This window comes from Sycon ciliatum, chromosome 1, assembly GCF_964019385.1.
Source record: "Sycon ciliatum chromosome 1, ocSycCili1.1, whole genome shotgun sequence".
Taxonomy (NCBI): Eukaryota; Metazoa; Porifera; class Calcarea; order Leucosolenida; family Sycettidae; genus Sycon; species Sycon ciliatum.
In genome coordinates this window covers 58,920,212-58,937,546 of record NC_088643.1, presented here as the reverse complement: position 1 = coordinate 58,937,546, position 17,335 = coordinate 58,920,212, and the positions used below count along the sequence as shown (strand labels likewise).

The following is a 17,335-nucleotide window of genomic DNA, read 5'->3' as shown; positions in this document are numbered from 1 at the left end:
ATCAAAATCATAACCTCCGGTTGTCGATATCTGGGAGGAGTGCTCGGCACAGGAAGCTTCAAGGCCGCGTACCTTAAGGAGGCGGTATCCGCCTGGTGCAGGCAGGTGGTGAACCTGGTATCTGTGGCCCGTACTCAGCCTCATGCAGTTTACGCCACGCTGCAGGGTGTCTATTCCAAGTGGCGCTACGTGCTCCGAGTGGCATCCTGCCCGCCTGCGTTACTAGAGCGCCTGGATACCCTGGTCAACCGCGACCTGCTACCCCTCCTCTTGGGTCGGGAGGTGCCTGATGAGGCAAGCCTTCGGCGACTCCTCTCAGTGCCCACCCGCCTTGGAGGTCTAAACATCCCGATTCTGGCGGCTGAGGCGGAGCGGGAGTATTCCACTTCTGTTACGGTGACGGAGCCACTTGTACGTCTGATGATCGGTGATGGTTCGGGGAGTGCCGTGCCCGATGGCGAGGAGGTGTCTTTGGCATCGCCTCAGAATCCACCATTGTCAGTCGCTTCTGCTTCTGTTGCGTCCGTTCGTGATCCTCCTGGACCTGTGACCCGGCCAGAACCTGGGGTCCACACCACCCAGCCGGTTCGTGATAACCCGTCTGTCGCAGCCGCTACCGAGTCCCGCAAGCAAGCGGTCTCATGTCGCAAGGACAAGGAGAAGTCGCAGAAGGCACTAGTCGCGGCGTATCCCGATCTGCCCCCGCCTCAGCAATGCCTCACAAATATCGCCGGTGAGAAGGGCGTGTCGTCATGGCTCACGTGTGCCCCGCTTACTGCGCACCGGACAATCCTGAATAAGTCCGACTTTCGAGATGCGGTGTGCATACGCTATGGGTACCTGCCACTGGATGTCCCGTGCAAATGCGCTTGTGGAGCGGACACCACCCTACACCACTCGATGACGTGTCCACATGGGGGGTACCCGATGGCACGTCACGACGAGATCCGGGATACCCTGGCGGCTGTCCTTGGCGATGTCGTGCCGGACGTGGAGGTTGAGCCTAGATTGCTCCCTCTCGATGGCGAGGTGCTCGCCGGCCGGACCGCCAATCGCAGCGCTGAAGCTTGTTTGGACATCAGGGCCGGGGGTTTCTGGACAAGGCAGCAGGACGCTTTTTTTGATGTCAGAGTCACCCACCCTAAAGCGTCCCTGCTGTCGCGTTCGGAAGCCCTTGGCCAACTGCGCACCAACGAGTTGGAGAAGAAGCGGAAATACTGCCAGAGGATCACGGACGTCGAGTGAGGTGCCTTCACTCCGTTGGTGTTTGCCTCGAAAGGCATGGCTGGGGCAGAGTGCGGAATGTTCCTGAAGCGGCTTGTTCAGCGCGTGGTGGAGAAGCACTCTGACCTACAGTACTCCGTCGTCATGCACCATCTTCGTGCCAAGATTACCTTCTGTCTCCTCCGCTGGGCCGTAACCTGTCTGCGTGGATGCCGGGGAGCTCGGGGCGTACGCCGTGGCAATTCGTTTGTCACGGAGTGCAGGCTGCTCCGGTAGTGGCATGGGGCTGTGTGGACGATCCTAAACGGATGTTGTGACGTAACGGACATATCTGTTTTTGAGCATGTCTTTGTTTTTTTGTTTTTGTTTCTACTTTTATAATAGTTTGTTTTGTTTATCGGACAGATCGAAATAAGCATTCACACGCAGACAAATTATACATCCACCACCCTATTGGTTTATGATGTTTTTACACATATACCCCCAATAGGCTATTTATCAGACTCGAGTTTTCAACTTACACATTACACATTCACCACTCAATCGGCTTTTGGTTTGTTCACACATACGTACCATACGCGATCTATTGGACTTGAGTTTTACCTTGTGTCCTTTTTTGCAGTCTGCAGATTCTTTTGTTGGACATTGTTTATTGAGGTTCTTGTTGCTTTTGGTTTACGCATATGCGTCATTTGCCCGTAAAAGAGGCCCTGTTACTACTACTACTACATGTACTACTACTACTACTACCACTACTACTACTACTACAGTTGCGCTCGGTGAAATCCGGCCCGAAGTGCATAACTGGCGCCCAGTACTGATGCGGCCCTTGACGCCCTCAAAGTTGTACGCACGTGTGCCGTATGAACTGTGCATGTGCTCATACGCATGCATGCTTACACCAAAGTGTAAAAAACCGCACCAAACAAAGACAAGTGTAACATTCATTTCAGTTCAGCACAAGTAAAGAAGTGAAGACGGAGATCGTTTCGAAGCAGTTTATTTCATACACAGAGCAGCAGGGCTTCCATATTTTGTGTGGCCACCGTCTGCTTCGATTAGGGCTTCAACACGACGTGGCATTGACTCCACGTATGGGGAAACCGTGTCAGCAGCCAACGAGTCCCACTCCAGGTGCAGTGCCTGCACCAGCTGGTCAGCATTCTCGCAGCAATGTGGAATTATTCTCTTCTTGAGAAGAGCCCACACATTGGGAATGGCCATGTCCTTCTTCTCTATCTCTTCTTGATCTTGAGCTGTACTTCGTGAAGTGAATGAAAGAAATTTTGAACTGTTTTTAGCATGCAACACGTGCACTCCGAACTTTTACACGAGGTGCGTAGAGTTGAGTTCATACACACAAATCACCAGTGATGTAATGGGAGCTGGCTTCGCGACGCCGGCTTTGCACTTCGGGCCGGATTTCACCGAGCGCAACTGTACTACTACTACTACACAGTGTGGGGCGGGGTTTCTTTGGCTACGACTGTACTTACGCAAGTATTGGATGATCCTTATCCAACACTGATTGTGGAAACGTGTCCGCCAGGTCATACCCTATGCCACGCGTCACCTTCTGCAGTAGAACCTGCACACAGACACATAAACACCCAGACAGACACAAAAGAAGCACACCTGGGCATATGCACACACAGACTATGCGTCACTTTGAGACACCGGTTAGAGAGAAAGACCTACAGACACAATGCACAATGGTGGCAAGTGAAATTCCACCCCAGCTGGGTGCGCTCACATAATTGCAAAAGCCCAGCACACGCTTGTACACTACCAAAATTTAATAGAGACTGCTAGAATCAGTGCTGCACTCGAGAATCACGAAAATCAGGGGGTCGGATTTCAGCTACCACCACCGTAGTTCAATGTGCAGATTGTGTACCCCTGTAGAGAGGGGATGCTCTGCACAGGCTCGGCGAAATCTACAGGTTCTAGCATGAACGAAACATACATAAGTGTGTGCTGCTGCTGCTGCGGCTGTTGCCCTCTGGCAATGATAGCACGGCAAGCATCCTATCGATAGCAACAAGTACTGTCAGCCAGGACTTACGGCACGTTTCCCAATCCTCTCCAGCAAAGCTGCGCGTATGCCGCCGATAGCTTCATCTTCTGATACAGCAATGTCGTACTAAAAGAACAGACACGAAGGAGAGCAGACAAGGGACAGAGCTGCAGTACTGCAAACCGGTACTCTCCAGCCACTATGCTATCGAAACACACCAAGTGACCAGGGTCACTGGCAGAAGTGATGCCAAGAAACAAGTACTGAAAAATGCCAAGTGAAGCATGCACATCTGGGATGCCAAGTGAAGCATGCACATCTGGGAAATGCCTCGGCAGCAGGCCCAAACACCCCCCCCCCCCCCCCACCCACACACACAACTGCACTGCTCCCTCTACACTGCAGAATGATACACTGCAGACCGGGCCACGCTGCAGCACAATGGGGGAAGAATCAACATGGCTTCGCAGAAATGGTCTTCGCTCACTCACCATGCTGGGCTGTGAACCAAGCTGACACGGTAGAAGAATGACGCGCCGGATTCTCTTGGGCTTCAGCACGGGCAGGGTAAGGTACATGAACGGGTCAAACACGATCGACACCTAGCAGGGGAAAATCACACAAAAGGTGAAACTACTCAATCTCCGGACAGCTAGCTGTTAGCAGTTTCAACCTTGTTTTAAGTCTCATCAATGGAGCTCAGAGTGACTTTGGCCAAACCGATCACAATGACGTCTAGGGAACGACAAAGCATTTTCAAATCAGCTCAAAGCATCAAAGTCAAAAAGTAAGTGAAAATAGTTTTCCGTTTGCACCTTTCCCTCAACGAATGAAAATAGTAAGAATTTGACAAATCCATCCCATAGTTTAATACCAGTATTCAATACCAGTTGACACCACACATGCACACACATGATCACACTCACCATTTGGCACGTTGGGCAAACCAGAGTGGACTTGAACTGGCCGTACATATGATCTACGAGAAATGAGTCGTTCCGTCGACGATACATGTCCCAGGATTCTGCAGCTACGACCTGAAGATGACAAACACAGTGAACGAACATATAAAGCGATGTGTGCTGTACTCGTCTCAGAACATGGCTTAGCCACTGCATGTATTCAACCTGAATTGGGACCACTCACTGCACACATCACTCCATACATGTCATTTCCGAAGCATATAATGTCATGTACAGTAGGTATCGGTTATAGCGTGGGTGTTTGAAAAACGACTTTCTATTCCTATTTCCGATATTTCTTACACACGATAAATCAAGTGTGGCATATCATATGCATGTGCGCAGAGGCAGGTAGCTCATCGTACATACAAGGTAGTGCTACTGTGCATGCGCCTGGTTATAGTCACATAGGGTTACTTTTGGCTATGCAACATGAGTTACATGACCAAAACAGTTGAACCTGCAGCTCTACGACCCAACGCGAGTCAGATCAGAACCGCATTGGACAGATGTTATTACTACAGGCGATACATTTTGTACTAATCTGGCATGTTTCGCTACACAAAGTCCATTCTTAAGACCGATATATTCTACTGTACGATAAAATTGCTTGTAAGAATAAATGTGCCCTTGAAACCCATGTTATGATTATGAAAACGTGAGAGTTCATTCTTGCAAACATAGTGCTTCGCTCTCCGGTATGCCTACGCCATGTACATAACCCCCCCCCCCCCCCCCCCTGTGTGCTCCCCAACGCATTCACGCTGCACAACTTTTTACTACTTTCACTTTAGCTCATACATGTACATGTACATGTACATCCTTCAAAGCGGTGAACCCCTTGATAGGCGACAAGCCTCTGGGTCATCCTAATAAAGATATTATTATTATTATTATTGTAGGCAGTATATTCTTTTAGGGGTCGCCGCAAAAGTTTTCTGTCGTCCCTGAAACGAACATCGTTCATTTCGTACTCGGACCCCCTCCCGACCCTCTGAAACGAACACAGCTTGCTACGCTGGACGACGAAAATCGCATGCATGTACATGTCATATGTACAGTGTCGGTCGACTTGCGATTTTGGCTCGCACCCCCCCCCCCCTCCCCCCCCCCTCCCAAATGAATCATGTTCGTTTCAGGGACGACAAAAAAACTTTTGCAACGACCCCTTACACGACCACACTATAACCGATACACACTGTACATGCAGAGTGCAACTGGAGTCTGGAGTTTACAGGCTGAAAATAGTGCATCCAGAGAGCAGTGCACTGTGCTCCAGCGAGTACGGTACCAGCATTGTAGATGCGTGTGCGGCAAGAAGCAGGGTGCATTGCACACCTCTTTCCAGACGCCGTGCCCACCATACGCACATGTGCCGACTGATGCACAAGAGCAGTATAACGTATAAACTGGCACAACATAACCGAGTCGCAACAGGAAGCAGCAGCGGCGGCGCTCTCTTACATCATCAGGCCGGCCATTCGATTCCACTGGTGGCACGATGGGCTTGCTCTTCACACGATTCAGATCCTTCACACACACAGGGGACACAAGACCAATGATACAACCTAGTCAAACAAGACAGCGTGCTTACACGTACGTACAAGATAGTCCAAAGGTAAAGAAAAAGCATAGCACATTCACCACTGCCCATTTTATAAGCAGAAACATTAGTTGGAGATTCAATTTCATCTATTTCACCATGCGTTTGCTGGATACCTGGAACACATGCTTGTAGCACATGGCATTAGCGTACTTTGTAGTCACGAGCAGAGCCTTTGCTGCTGAGAAATTTAGCATATAACGTTAAAATGATTCAGTTGCTAGTATTTCCTTGTTGTTGTTTGACAGCATGAAACAAGGTGGAGGACACTGTGTTCGGAAACAGTGACCTTACTACAACCATCCACAGTTGGTAGAGCCCCGGTCCGTTGGGACCATCTGAACCTAATACCATAGCATTCCCTTGTGCGAGTCTGTATATGCAACCACCTCTGGGCATCTTTGTTCCTCAGCAACCTACACGTGTGTTCCTTAGCAAAGCCTACCCGGATATAAGTACTCCCACGACCATGACTACAGGGATAAACCTACGAAGAGTACATGACCCCCCACACACACAGAGTGTGCACCTCCACATACGAGGCGACCGACGATGGAAACTCAAAAATCAACTTGCCCATAAGAGCTGCTCTCTCGCGTGCTAAAAAACCATCCTGGATAAGTGCGAGAAGAATGGCATGCCATGTGTTGTGATTTATCGGATTTTTCTCATGCAATGTGGCTGCTACAGCCCCAACCGGAACAGAAGCTGTGCAATTGTGTTCATGCAGTGTGAGCAAAAGAACCCTTTTTAAAACTGTTTCCTGAAACTTGCAAGAGAAAAGAAGGAAACAAAGGCAGACAGGAAGGCCTACACATGCTAGCAGGTGAACAGAAAATCAAATAGCACCAAGAACACAATCATACCTCGTGTAGCCCATCCAGCAGAGCCGATAAGAACTCCTGTGCATCCTGCTGCATCAAAGAATTGAACTGACTGCATCTCTTTGCCAGTATTTTCTAGTTGAGCACATAACACACAGGATAAAAAGAACACAGTACTCTAGCCAAGAGATTGTGAACTACGCCAGAGGAACGCTTTGATTGGGTATAGAAAGAAACGCAATGAAAAGTACAATACCGGTATGCGCAGTCATTATGTGCTAGTACATGCATAATTATACTTATACACACGTCATCATTGGAACGGTTTGTTTTCTCTAACAACATGTCTTTAATAGACAGAAAGGAAGAAAAACTGTAACCGCATAACACGAGTACAGCACGCAATGGGATGGCAGACTTCACAGTACACAAGCACAGAGTGCATACCTGTAGCAGAAACGGGGTTACGCTCTGGTCCTCTCCGGACCACAGCTGCGCCAACAGCTTGGCATAGGCGCTGGCTAGATGGCCATTGTATCCGAGAGGGTTGCCAACGCTGACGTCCTTCGTGAACTCGTTAGCTTCAACAGGATCACAGGCACAGCGACACACAACACACTCAACAGTGTGCCAACACACAGTACATGTGATACGAGCATGTTCATAACACACCCTGAAAAGCCGTCAGAAGCAGTGTATAATAGTCTCACGTTACGATGGCCACACAAAACTGAACGATAACTCACTCATGTGACCTACTTCTAACAGCACATTTGTCATCAACGCACATTCGACACACACACGCATGTACGCACACATACGCATACATGCACACAAACACACACACACACACACACACACACACACACGAACGCACACATGCACACACACACACACACACACATGTTCATATCTGGAATATCTGCACTCGGGACTTGAAACCTAGAACATAAGCTAGAAGATTGTACTGCAGCCACAACTAGACATTTGCACAATCCAGGCCAAGCCAAAATTGAATCAGAATTTTTTTCCTCCATAAATTTAAGGCGAGCAGGCAGATTTCACTTTCATGTTTTTAACTGCTCTGGAGGCCTTCAAACATGGGGCGGACACGGATGATCTTCACTGAATATCTTCGGCTTGGTCTTAGAGTGGCCCTAGTGGTACTGATCATACCTATGAAATAATGCCGTAGTTCTCTGGTGTGTGACAGGCATTGCAGTATCGAGTTCAAATAACACGTGTTGCCATTGTTGCGCAGTCCAGTTCTGCCAGGCTTCACAGCATACTGTCGAAGGCAGATGGGTCCGATTGGACTGAGTCAACGGACAGAGAGAGGGAAGGGCACATGCAATAGCACGCACATACGCACCGATACACACACGTACGCATATACATAAAACACACACAAACACAAACACACACACACATACACACACAGCCATAAAATAACAGTCACGAAAACAGGCCCACAACACGCATGCAAGGCGCCAACTAGTTTCTAGCTACACACAGCTTGTGCCAGCCTGTGTGCATAGCATTGCATACATGTAAGTACAGTGCTCATCAATGAAATCCGATTGAGCGAGTCAGCGTTGCGCCCCACGCCAGTACACATCCCAGGGTTTGCAGGTTATGGGTTGCACAGCGCCCGGCGCGTACCGGACTAACACAATCCGATTTCATTGAGCAGCACTGTACACTGCAATACGTGCCCCGCATAAATCAGCACAACCGAAGACAAGCACAGTTCGTGAGAAATTATTCCCGTCCACAGTTGTGCAATCGATGTGTCAAACCTCTGCCCGTGGGGTATTGAGCAATTTAGCTTCGCTCGGAGCTACCCCAATGCACAATATCCAAAGCGAGCAATACAAAGCAGAGATTAGTGCTACAATAGCGGTAATAGGGGTAATAGGTAGGTTTAGTCCCACGTGATCCGTGGGTACTTTACGTGTGTGTACCACGTGATACTCAGTGACCCCACGTACAGACGTTTTCTGATTCACCACATACCGTGTATGGAGGCTCGTACCACGTTCCGCCAGAACGTGGGTGAAAATCAGAATGGAGCGCACTGTGCGAGCTGTGAGGGTGCTCAGCTGAAGAAGTTTCCGAAGCACGAAATCAAAATATTGGATGAGCTTCTTAGGCCCGGGTAGCTTCGTCTTTGACCAGGTTTGGGCCTTTCACTTCATGCAACGTGGGTGCCCTTCATCGTCACCCACGTACGCGTTTCCGTTACATGGGACCTAAACCTCCCTATAGAGTTAGATGAACAACTACAATCACCATTCATTGCTCAGGGCTCTTACTGGTACCGCATGCTACTCGCACACCTCCCATCAGATCCTTCTGAGCCTAGAACAAAGATAAAGAAGAGCAAACAAAAAGAAAGGAAAGAAGAGAGAATTATCGACACACACAGCAAGGTACACTTGAGATGGGGGCATGCTCCAAACAGTGCAGAATTAGAACAGCCAGGCAGGTCTTCTTGGGGAAGGCCCGTTATCTCTCTCTCCCCCAGTCTCCGAGTGCCGTAAGCATACAGCTGACAAGGTTCTGGAGCTAGCAGCCAAGTGGAAACAGCTCAACCACACAGTTGGATTGAGTCCAACAGCCACCGATGAGCAACCAAATAAAGCTGGCAGAGCGGCACGTTGTTGAAGTGCAGCCGAAAGATATGCAGGGATGGGTATTCTATTCGTGTGCTTATTCAACATTGAGTTCTTCATCTAATGGGTGGTGATCAGCTAGATTTCAGCGCTCCATCACATAACGTGTGACATTATCTAAATCAAGACCCCCCCCCAGAACAACATCTGGTATTGAGCATGTTTGGGTGTTTGAAAGTGGCGGGATCCTGGGAGGGGGGAGACCTAAGTGCCATCAACATGTGTGGCACTTGTTGTGAGCTGCCTTTGGAGAGAAAAAAGGTTTGTCAGCGCCTGCCAAGTTCGGCCTGGTCCCACAGATTAGATGAACACTAAGGATCTACTGTAAGTCTACAAATTACCGGCCCATTCAAATTCCGGCCTATCAGGGTTAAAACCCATTTCGGCCCATTCAAATTCCGGCCTATCAGGGTTAAAACCCATTTCGGCCCATTCAAATTCCGGCCTATCAGGGTTAAAACCCATTTCGGCCCATTCAAATTCCGGCCTATCAGGGCTAAGACCCATTTCGGCCCATTCAAATTTCGGCCTACCAGGGCTAAAGCCCATTTCGGCCCATTCAAATTCCGGCCTATCAGGGCTAAAGCCCATTTCGGCCCATTCAAATTCCGGCCTATCAGGGCTAAAGCCCATTTCGGCCCATTCAAATTCCGGCCTATCAGGGCTAAAGCCCATTTCGGCCCATTCAAATTCCGGCCTATCAGGGCTAAAGCCCATTTCGGCCGCATCAAATTTTCGGTCTGTACTGCTGCCGCCTGTATACACTGTCACACTGAACCCGGCAAAGCAAAATTTCGGCCGAACATGACCAGGCCAAAAATAGCCGAAAATAAATATGCGACGAATATTTGTTGACTTTACAGTAACATCAAGAGTGCATAAACAAGAGTATGCAATTGTGGTTATGGGTCAGTGCGCGGCGCGCTGCCTTCATTACGTAACTTGCCTTTATCACGCTCTGAAAGCATGCATTCAAACTCACAATTTTTCGTACGAGCCCATCCGTTTTTGCTCGATTCGTTCCAGTACCTACGCGATCTCTAAATTCTGGCGCGTGAACTCCAGTTCCGTACGAAAGTTCATTTCAAACCAGAGGGAAAGTGCGGTGTTTGATTTTCCGCTGTGCGCGGACTGCAGCTGAATGATGTAATGAAGGCAGCGCGCCGCGCATCTGGCCCATAGAAAAGAGATCACAGTTGCATACTCTTGTTTATGGACACTTGGTAATATTATTTGTTAGAAAACTGTTACTGGACTAACCGGAGGATCCGTCACTGCCCTTGGCATAGGTACGGGCGACAGCAGCAGCACCAGTAGCTGCAGCACCTGTCAGCGGTGAAGCATAGTCATCATCACTGCTTCTATCACTGTCCGGCGGTGTGACATTGCCTGCACACATGTGTACTGCTGCTCCTGCAGAGTGGCTATCAACCGTCGCAGTTTTGGAAGAGGATGCTGCAGTGCTCACGCTGGATGTGTCAGCACTGCTACTGCCAATAGCATCCTTTGCACCAGCAGAGCACGGGGCACGCATCACCTGACACAGAACAATGTATGAAAACGTGCGCACGCACACGCACACACACACACACACACACACGCAAACATGCACACGCACACACATACACGTATACAAATGTGTATCCACATGCAAAATACGCACATGAACACATACACACACACACACACTTGTACTTGATCCCTGCCAGAAGCTGGTTGAGTGGGTCTCCTCCGGGCAGAGGGATTCAGAAGAAATCTTGGAAAAGTGACTAAATCACCTATTGTGTCCAACGATCGGCAACCTCCAAATCACCAATCAAAGGGTGCGCTTGAAAATATGGTCCCACTTACGGGCTCACCACCCCACAGCAAGTGGGTAAGGACTGGGTGTAGAAATAGTACTGACGACCCCAGGAAATACATCCTCACGACCCAACTACATTTATCATGTCTCCAATGAAGGTACTGATGCTTGATACCAGTGCGTGTTGCTAAATAAGACTGCACTCAACATAGACCTAACTAGCCTTCGCTGATTTGCACAAGGGTAGATCTACACGTAGCAGGAGGTAATAAAGCGGTGCATGGGCACGTAAATTTCAAACAGAAAGTATATAGGGCTTGAAACCAACAAAAATGATGGGTTCAACAATACAACTGTAAAGACCTCAACTGAAGTGAATATTTTTTTGCTAGAACCATAGATCATATAGGTGGCAATACAAGTGGTAGAACCCAGCACAAACAAAACACATAACACGATAGGTGTAAAGCATACCAACATGAATGCTGGAATGCACAACGGTGTGAACAGTATGCACATAGCTTCAAGTAGTCGAGCCAGATGGCAACAACACTTAGGCACACAGACAAATGCTCACATACTCATACACATGCACATACTCATACACATGCACAGCCTCACTCACTCACACTCACTCACACTCACACTCACTCACACTCACATTCACTCACATTCATATTCACACACACGCACGCACGCACGCACCCACCCACACACACACACACACACACACACACACACACACACACACACACACACACACACCGACACTCCCAATGACAAACCAAAACACACCCACGCACCTGCAGGTGCGCACACATGCGCATTGGGGTGGGGCATAGGATTAAGCTACAACCAGCATACTCACCACATTTCCCCAATCGGATAGCAGCCACTCTTCAGATGTTTTCTTCCGCAGCACCATTTGAGCACTGTTGTCTGACAAGGTGTAATTGCATCTCTTAGCATCAATCTCATGCTTCAAAAGTATTGTGTATGAAGCTCCACCTGCAAAGCAAGACGACATATACGTGTGCACATATCATCAAATACATGGAATGCACAGACACACACATGCACATACATAACTTACACACATGCGGGTGCACAAACAAACAAACACACACACACACATACACACAAACATGCACAGAGGCATGAACGAGCACCAACATGCAAACACAATACACCAAACCATGCACGCACGCACCCCCATACGTACACACAAAAACAAAAAATAATAGTGGGCATTTCGTGGAACAAAAATAATTTTTCTCTCTTTTGCTTTAGTCGCAAAGAAATATATCATGCTGAAAGACATAGACAGTGCTTCCAGTGAGGTGGGTGCCCACCCGGGGCTTGAGAACGGGACTGTGTCCCTGGTCAAGGTGAAGTTTGCAACGGACAAGGGGATTGCGTGCAAGAACTTTTTCCAGGAGAGTTTTGCCGGTCTAAGTAAGTGCTAGTGTTGGCAAACCTGTTGTGCGCGCGCCCAAGAGAGAGAGAGAGAGAGAGAGAGAGAGAGAGAGAGAGAGAGAGAGAGAGAGAGAGAGAGAGAGAGAGAGAGAGAGAGAGAGAGAGAGAGAGAGAGAGAGAGAGAGAGAGAGAGAGAGAGAGAGAGAGAGAGAGAGAGAGAGAGAGAGAGAGAGAAAATGCTCGATTCTTAATTGATGGCTGAACTGATAAATAGTATGGATGGAAAATTGTCCGCTGGCTGAGTTAGGCACGGATGCCTTTATTGCAAAACTAAGCTCAGGCACACCAAGACAACATGACGGAAGTTCACTACAGTCTTTCCAGCACGCTTGCAATTCGGTGCAAATCATGCAGCTTGTAGAACTTGATCGAAACGTCCAGATCAACACTTAATTCAACTCCCAGCCGCAAAGTTCTGTCGAGTATTTCCAGCATAATACCGTAATAACTAGCAATCGAGTGTGACTTTCACGCTCACTTTTTACGGTACTATTCAAATGAAAACGTTGAAAAATATGAGAGCGGAACATGTGAGTGCAAGTATGGTGTGGCTTGTAAGTTATACAATGGCAGACAAATTCGGGAAAGCGCTAGGCCCACCAAAGTCGGTCCTCTTGGTCAGGCCATTGCCAGCCCAATCCACTGACCATCCATGTGTTTCAATGGCAAGGAAGGCTATCTGCGGCCGCTATAGCTTGCTGTGCATGTGCACAGCGTGAATGTGACAAGCTAGGCGCCGGTCAGACCTATCAAAAAAAAACTAGTTCCGCCCGTCCTGAATACAGTACATGTACAAATATAAGACTGGACATATACTAAATGCAGCACATTCGCAATCAGAATAATAGTCTTGCAAGCGTGATACAGTCGACTCCACTTCTAACGCATAGCAAATTCCGCGATATAGCAAACCATTGTCGATGTCCCTGTTTGAACCCATACAAATTATCCCTTTGCAACGAACCATTTCTTGTATTCTTGTAGGGCTGCATGATAACCAAGTGCACTCATACATAGGGATGTCCACAATATGTTATTTTTTTCACCTAAAATGGAAATGTAAAATGTGCAGAAAAAACCCAAAATGTTTTCGGGATATTTTTCGAAAGTTCTCTAAAAAATTTAAAAATTGTAAAAAATCACCCAAATTGCGCGAAAAATGTGACTGTTGCCATGGCAACCAAAATGGCGCTTCATGTACCAGATCTGGCCAGATCTACGAGTCACCGAGCCGTATTGCCAGAATAGCTACAGCTGTTACAGAAACATCGGTGGAAATGGCGTGCAGCGGGCCAAGTGTGTTGACGGAGGTCCACACCGACTCCAATGAGAAGAGCGAGGAAGAATCCAACACCATCTCCATCGTAGAGTCTTCCGGGCAAGCCGCGAGTGAGACTCCTGCTGCAAGTTTGCTGGATAAATTACGCCCGCCCCAACCATCGCAGCTGAGCAGGAAGAGAGCTATCAGTGTTAACAAGAAGGGCAGGTACAAGCCTCCATCATCCAGGAGATTACCGAAGAACATCAGCGCTGTGAGAAGGTGCAAGCAATTTCCCGGCGAATTCCTCGTTGTCCGCTCAGGGAAACTGTACTGTGATGTTTGCCGGCATGAGGTATCTAACGAGAAAAGTGTGCTGAAAGTGCATATTGCTTCAAAGAAGCACTTGGATAGCAAGTCTGGACGGGCGGAGAGAGCTTCTGAGGCGAAGCAATTGCTCTTGGACGGGAGTAAGTTCATAGCTACGAACAAAGCAAAAGGGACGACACTTCCGGATGAAGTAATTGTGTTCCGGATCAAGTGCCTCAGAACCTTGCTTGCGAGTGGCATTCCGATCAGCAAGATCGACCAACTTCGTCCTTTGCTCGAGGAAGGTGGGGAAAGGCTCACCGATCGGCAGCATTTGTCCGAGCTCATCCCTGCCGTACTTGAGAGTGAGCAGAAGTTTGTGAAGACAGCCCTTGAAGGGAAGGATGTCTCTATCATATTTGACGGCACCACACACGTGGCAGAAGCGTTCGCGATTGTTGTGCGCGTTAGCGGAGATGACTTCCATGCCAAGCAATATGTCATACGCCTGATGTTGGCAGCGAAAAGTCCCAAGGCTGAGGAAGTCGCACATACCCTGTTATACACGCTGGCCACGCGTTATCAAATCCAACCCCGTCACCTATTGGCAGCCATGCGCGACAGAGTAGCCGTAAACACAGCAGCACTCCGCATGATTCAACCCCTCTACCATTTGATGATGGATGGGCAGTGCTTCTCGCACACACTGGACCATGTCGGTGAGAAAATGGAAACGGAGCAGCTCGACTCGTTTATGAGCGCGTGGGTACAGCTGTTCTCGCCCAGCCCAAAGGCCAGACTGGAGTGGAGGACCTGCACCGGAGTTGCTATCAAGTCCTTCAGCAAGACAAGGTGGTGGTCAAGGTGTGAGGTGATCGACCAAATCCATTCTCTCTTCAGGGATGTGAAGGAGTTCTTGCAGCAGGATACTCCACAGATGGGGGCAGTGAGACACCGACTGAAGACCATGATCGAAGACTTGAGAGTGTGTGCTGAACTGCAAATGCAGTTAGCCATAGTAGTGGAGTTCTGCCTTCCTGTGGTCCAGGCCACCCACAAGCTGGAAGGAGATGGTCCGTTGGCATTCACAACCTATGAAGTGATTTCTAGTGTCCGTAACTTCATGAATGCTGAGCCACTGCACCTGCCTTCCACTACGGCTGTCGCAACACGACTAGCTGGCAGGAACGCCGCTCATCAGCAGGAGTGGATGGAGTATGCACTCCAGTACCCACCAGCAGCCGTACGATACTTCAATGGCAAGTTTGGAGAGGGTGGTCCCCTACATCAGCTACTAATGGCATTCCGTGCTGCCAGGTTATGCGACCCTCGGCAAGTGGAAACCCTCGACATCACCGTTGCCAAAGTGGACGATCTGGCCCTATTCCCCTCGGTATCAGCTGCTGCCATTGGAGATCTGCAAGAAGAACTCCCTCACTACATTGCTGCAACTGAAGACCTTGCACAGAACCTCGATCCTCTTGCATGGTGGAAGCGACATGGCGATGCGCTTCCGGCATGGTCTGCTACTTGCAAGAAGGTTCTGCTTCTCCAGCCTTCCTCCGCAGCGGCAGAACGGGTATTCAGCCTACTGCAGAACTCCTTCGGCCAAAGCCAAGAGTGTGCGCTGGAGGACTATGTGGAGGCCTCCATCATGATGCAGTACAACCACTGAGCATTGTGACAGTGCATGGCCAATTGCCTGTGTCTGTTCCTTGAATCATCAACGGTTTCTGGTGTTAGTTGTAGCGTCTTTGATTCTTCCTCTTCTTTGCGCAATCACACAGTCAAGTGCAAAACCGTCTTACTGAGCTCATCTGGTCAGCTAGTCCAATTGCATCCTTCTCACAAAGGCTATGGCATTGTCTCATCATATGTTCTAAATGGTTACTCTCTTCAGTATATAGTTGTCATGTTCCTCTCACGAAGTGGTGTGCAATGCTCTTGTGGGACGCCTGGCATCAAGAGTACATGAAAACCAGAGTGTGCAGCTCGGATGGGTGGCTGTCACGGCGGAATTCCGTGATTACATCATTTTAGTGATGTAGTGCGTACAAGCAGGATTCAAGCAGGTCTCTTTCTGCACAACTGCAGCTCAGTTGTACGCACTACGCCATTTCCCGCCTCAGATCTGGGCCAAATATGATGTAATCACGGAATTTCGCCGTGACAGACACCCATAGCAGAAAAGGCCCCAAGCTGCACACTCTGGTTTTCATGTACTCTTGCTGGCATGCACTCCACGTGCAAAGTGTGCACTGTAGGAATGCAAGCTTTTTTCTTAAAATTGGCCCAAAATGGAAAAAAGTGTGAAAATTGCCCAAATTGCAAAAAAGTGTGAAAATTACCCAAGATGCAAAAAAATCGAAAACGTTTTGTGGACAATTGGACATCCCTACTCATACATCCATGGGCCACATGCCAGTCATGACGTGTTGTAATGTTTGCATGGTGTGCGTGCATTTCTGTTATAACGAGCTTCAGCTATGAAGAACTAATTCTCCTGCACAATGGTGTTCGTTATATCAGGAGTCGACTGTATATGCATTGTGCACTGACCTCGCGAATCCACGCAGCACTGCGTATCTGAGAACGTGACCAAGCTCGGTGTACAGGCCGGTGAAGACGATGACGGAGAGAAATTTAAATGAACATCTTGCTTTGTCTGATGGAAGTTAACTTCTGGGGTTGATACTGAGTGACATAGAAGTAAGGTGGAAAGAGAGAGAGAGAGAGAGAGAGAGAGAGAGAGAGAGAGAGAGAGAGAGAGAGAGAGAGAGAGAGAGAGAGAGAGAGGGGGGGGCAGGGGGGGGGGGAGAGAGAGAGAGAGAGTTAATTCAGGTAGAAAATTGGTGCCCAAAACAATAAGGGCAGTTTGGGCAAGACCAATGCTCCTTACCGGTGATAGTCATCTTACTAAGCAGTACAGCGTACGCTGCCAAGAACACGAGATAAAGACAAGTAAGTCTAGGACAACGCCCTGTCACCCCAAGAAGTGAAGCTCCTCAGAACATCCTTGAGCCTGCCTTCAATGCGCCTTCGATCTTGGGTGAAAACAAACTACAAAATACTTCTTTGAAAAGTAAGTTCTTTTGAATTCGACTTTTTTTGTCCTCGCACGAGCATCATCGTCACACATGGATCGGTGGTTGATTGGATCATGGAGTTGTTTTGTGTGGGCCA

At 48.6% G+C, this 17,335-nt stretch overlaps 1 protein-coding gene across 1 annotated transcript in view; it reads right to left on the bottom strand.

Moving 5' to 3' along the window:
* LOC135805872 (ubiquitin carboxyl-terminal hydrolase 19-like) overlaps window positions 1-17,241 on the bottom strand; it is a gene marked incomplete at its 3' end in the record, with an annotated part of 24,875 nt that extends 7,634 nt beyond the window's left edge. Inside the window, exons 1-13 of the mRNA XM_065319995.1 lie at window positions 17,052-17,241; window positions 16,712-16,846; window positions 11,978-12,117; window positions 10,566-10,842; window positions 8,946-8,991; window positions 7,807-7,946; window positions 7,078-7,211; window positions 6,673-6,765; window positions 5,668-5,733; window positions 4,168-4,278; window positions 3,733-3,843; window positions 3,290-3,367; window positions 2,721-2,812 (exon numbers count right to left, since the gene is read on the bottom strand). Of these exons, the coding sequence (XP_065176067.1) occupies window positions 2,721-2,812; window positions 3,290-3,367; window positions 3,733-3,843; window positions 4,168-4,278; window positions 5,668-5,733; window positions 6,673-6,765; window positions 7,078-7,211; window positions 7,807-7,946; window positions 8,946-8,991; window positions 10,566-10,842; window positions 11,978-12,117; window positions 16,712-16,846; window positions 17,052-17,064 (1,436 nt within the window). The remainder of the gene's footprint in view (window positions 1-2,720; window positions 2,813-3,289; window positions 3,368-3,732; window positions 3,844-4,167; window positions 4,279-5,667; window positions 5,734-6,672; window positions 6,766-7,077; window positions 7,212-7,806; window positions 7,947-8,945; window positions 8,992-10,565; window positions 10,843-11,977; window positions 12,118-16,711; window positions 16,847-17,051) is intronic.
* Window positions 17,242-17,335: the final 94 nt, after the last annotated feature.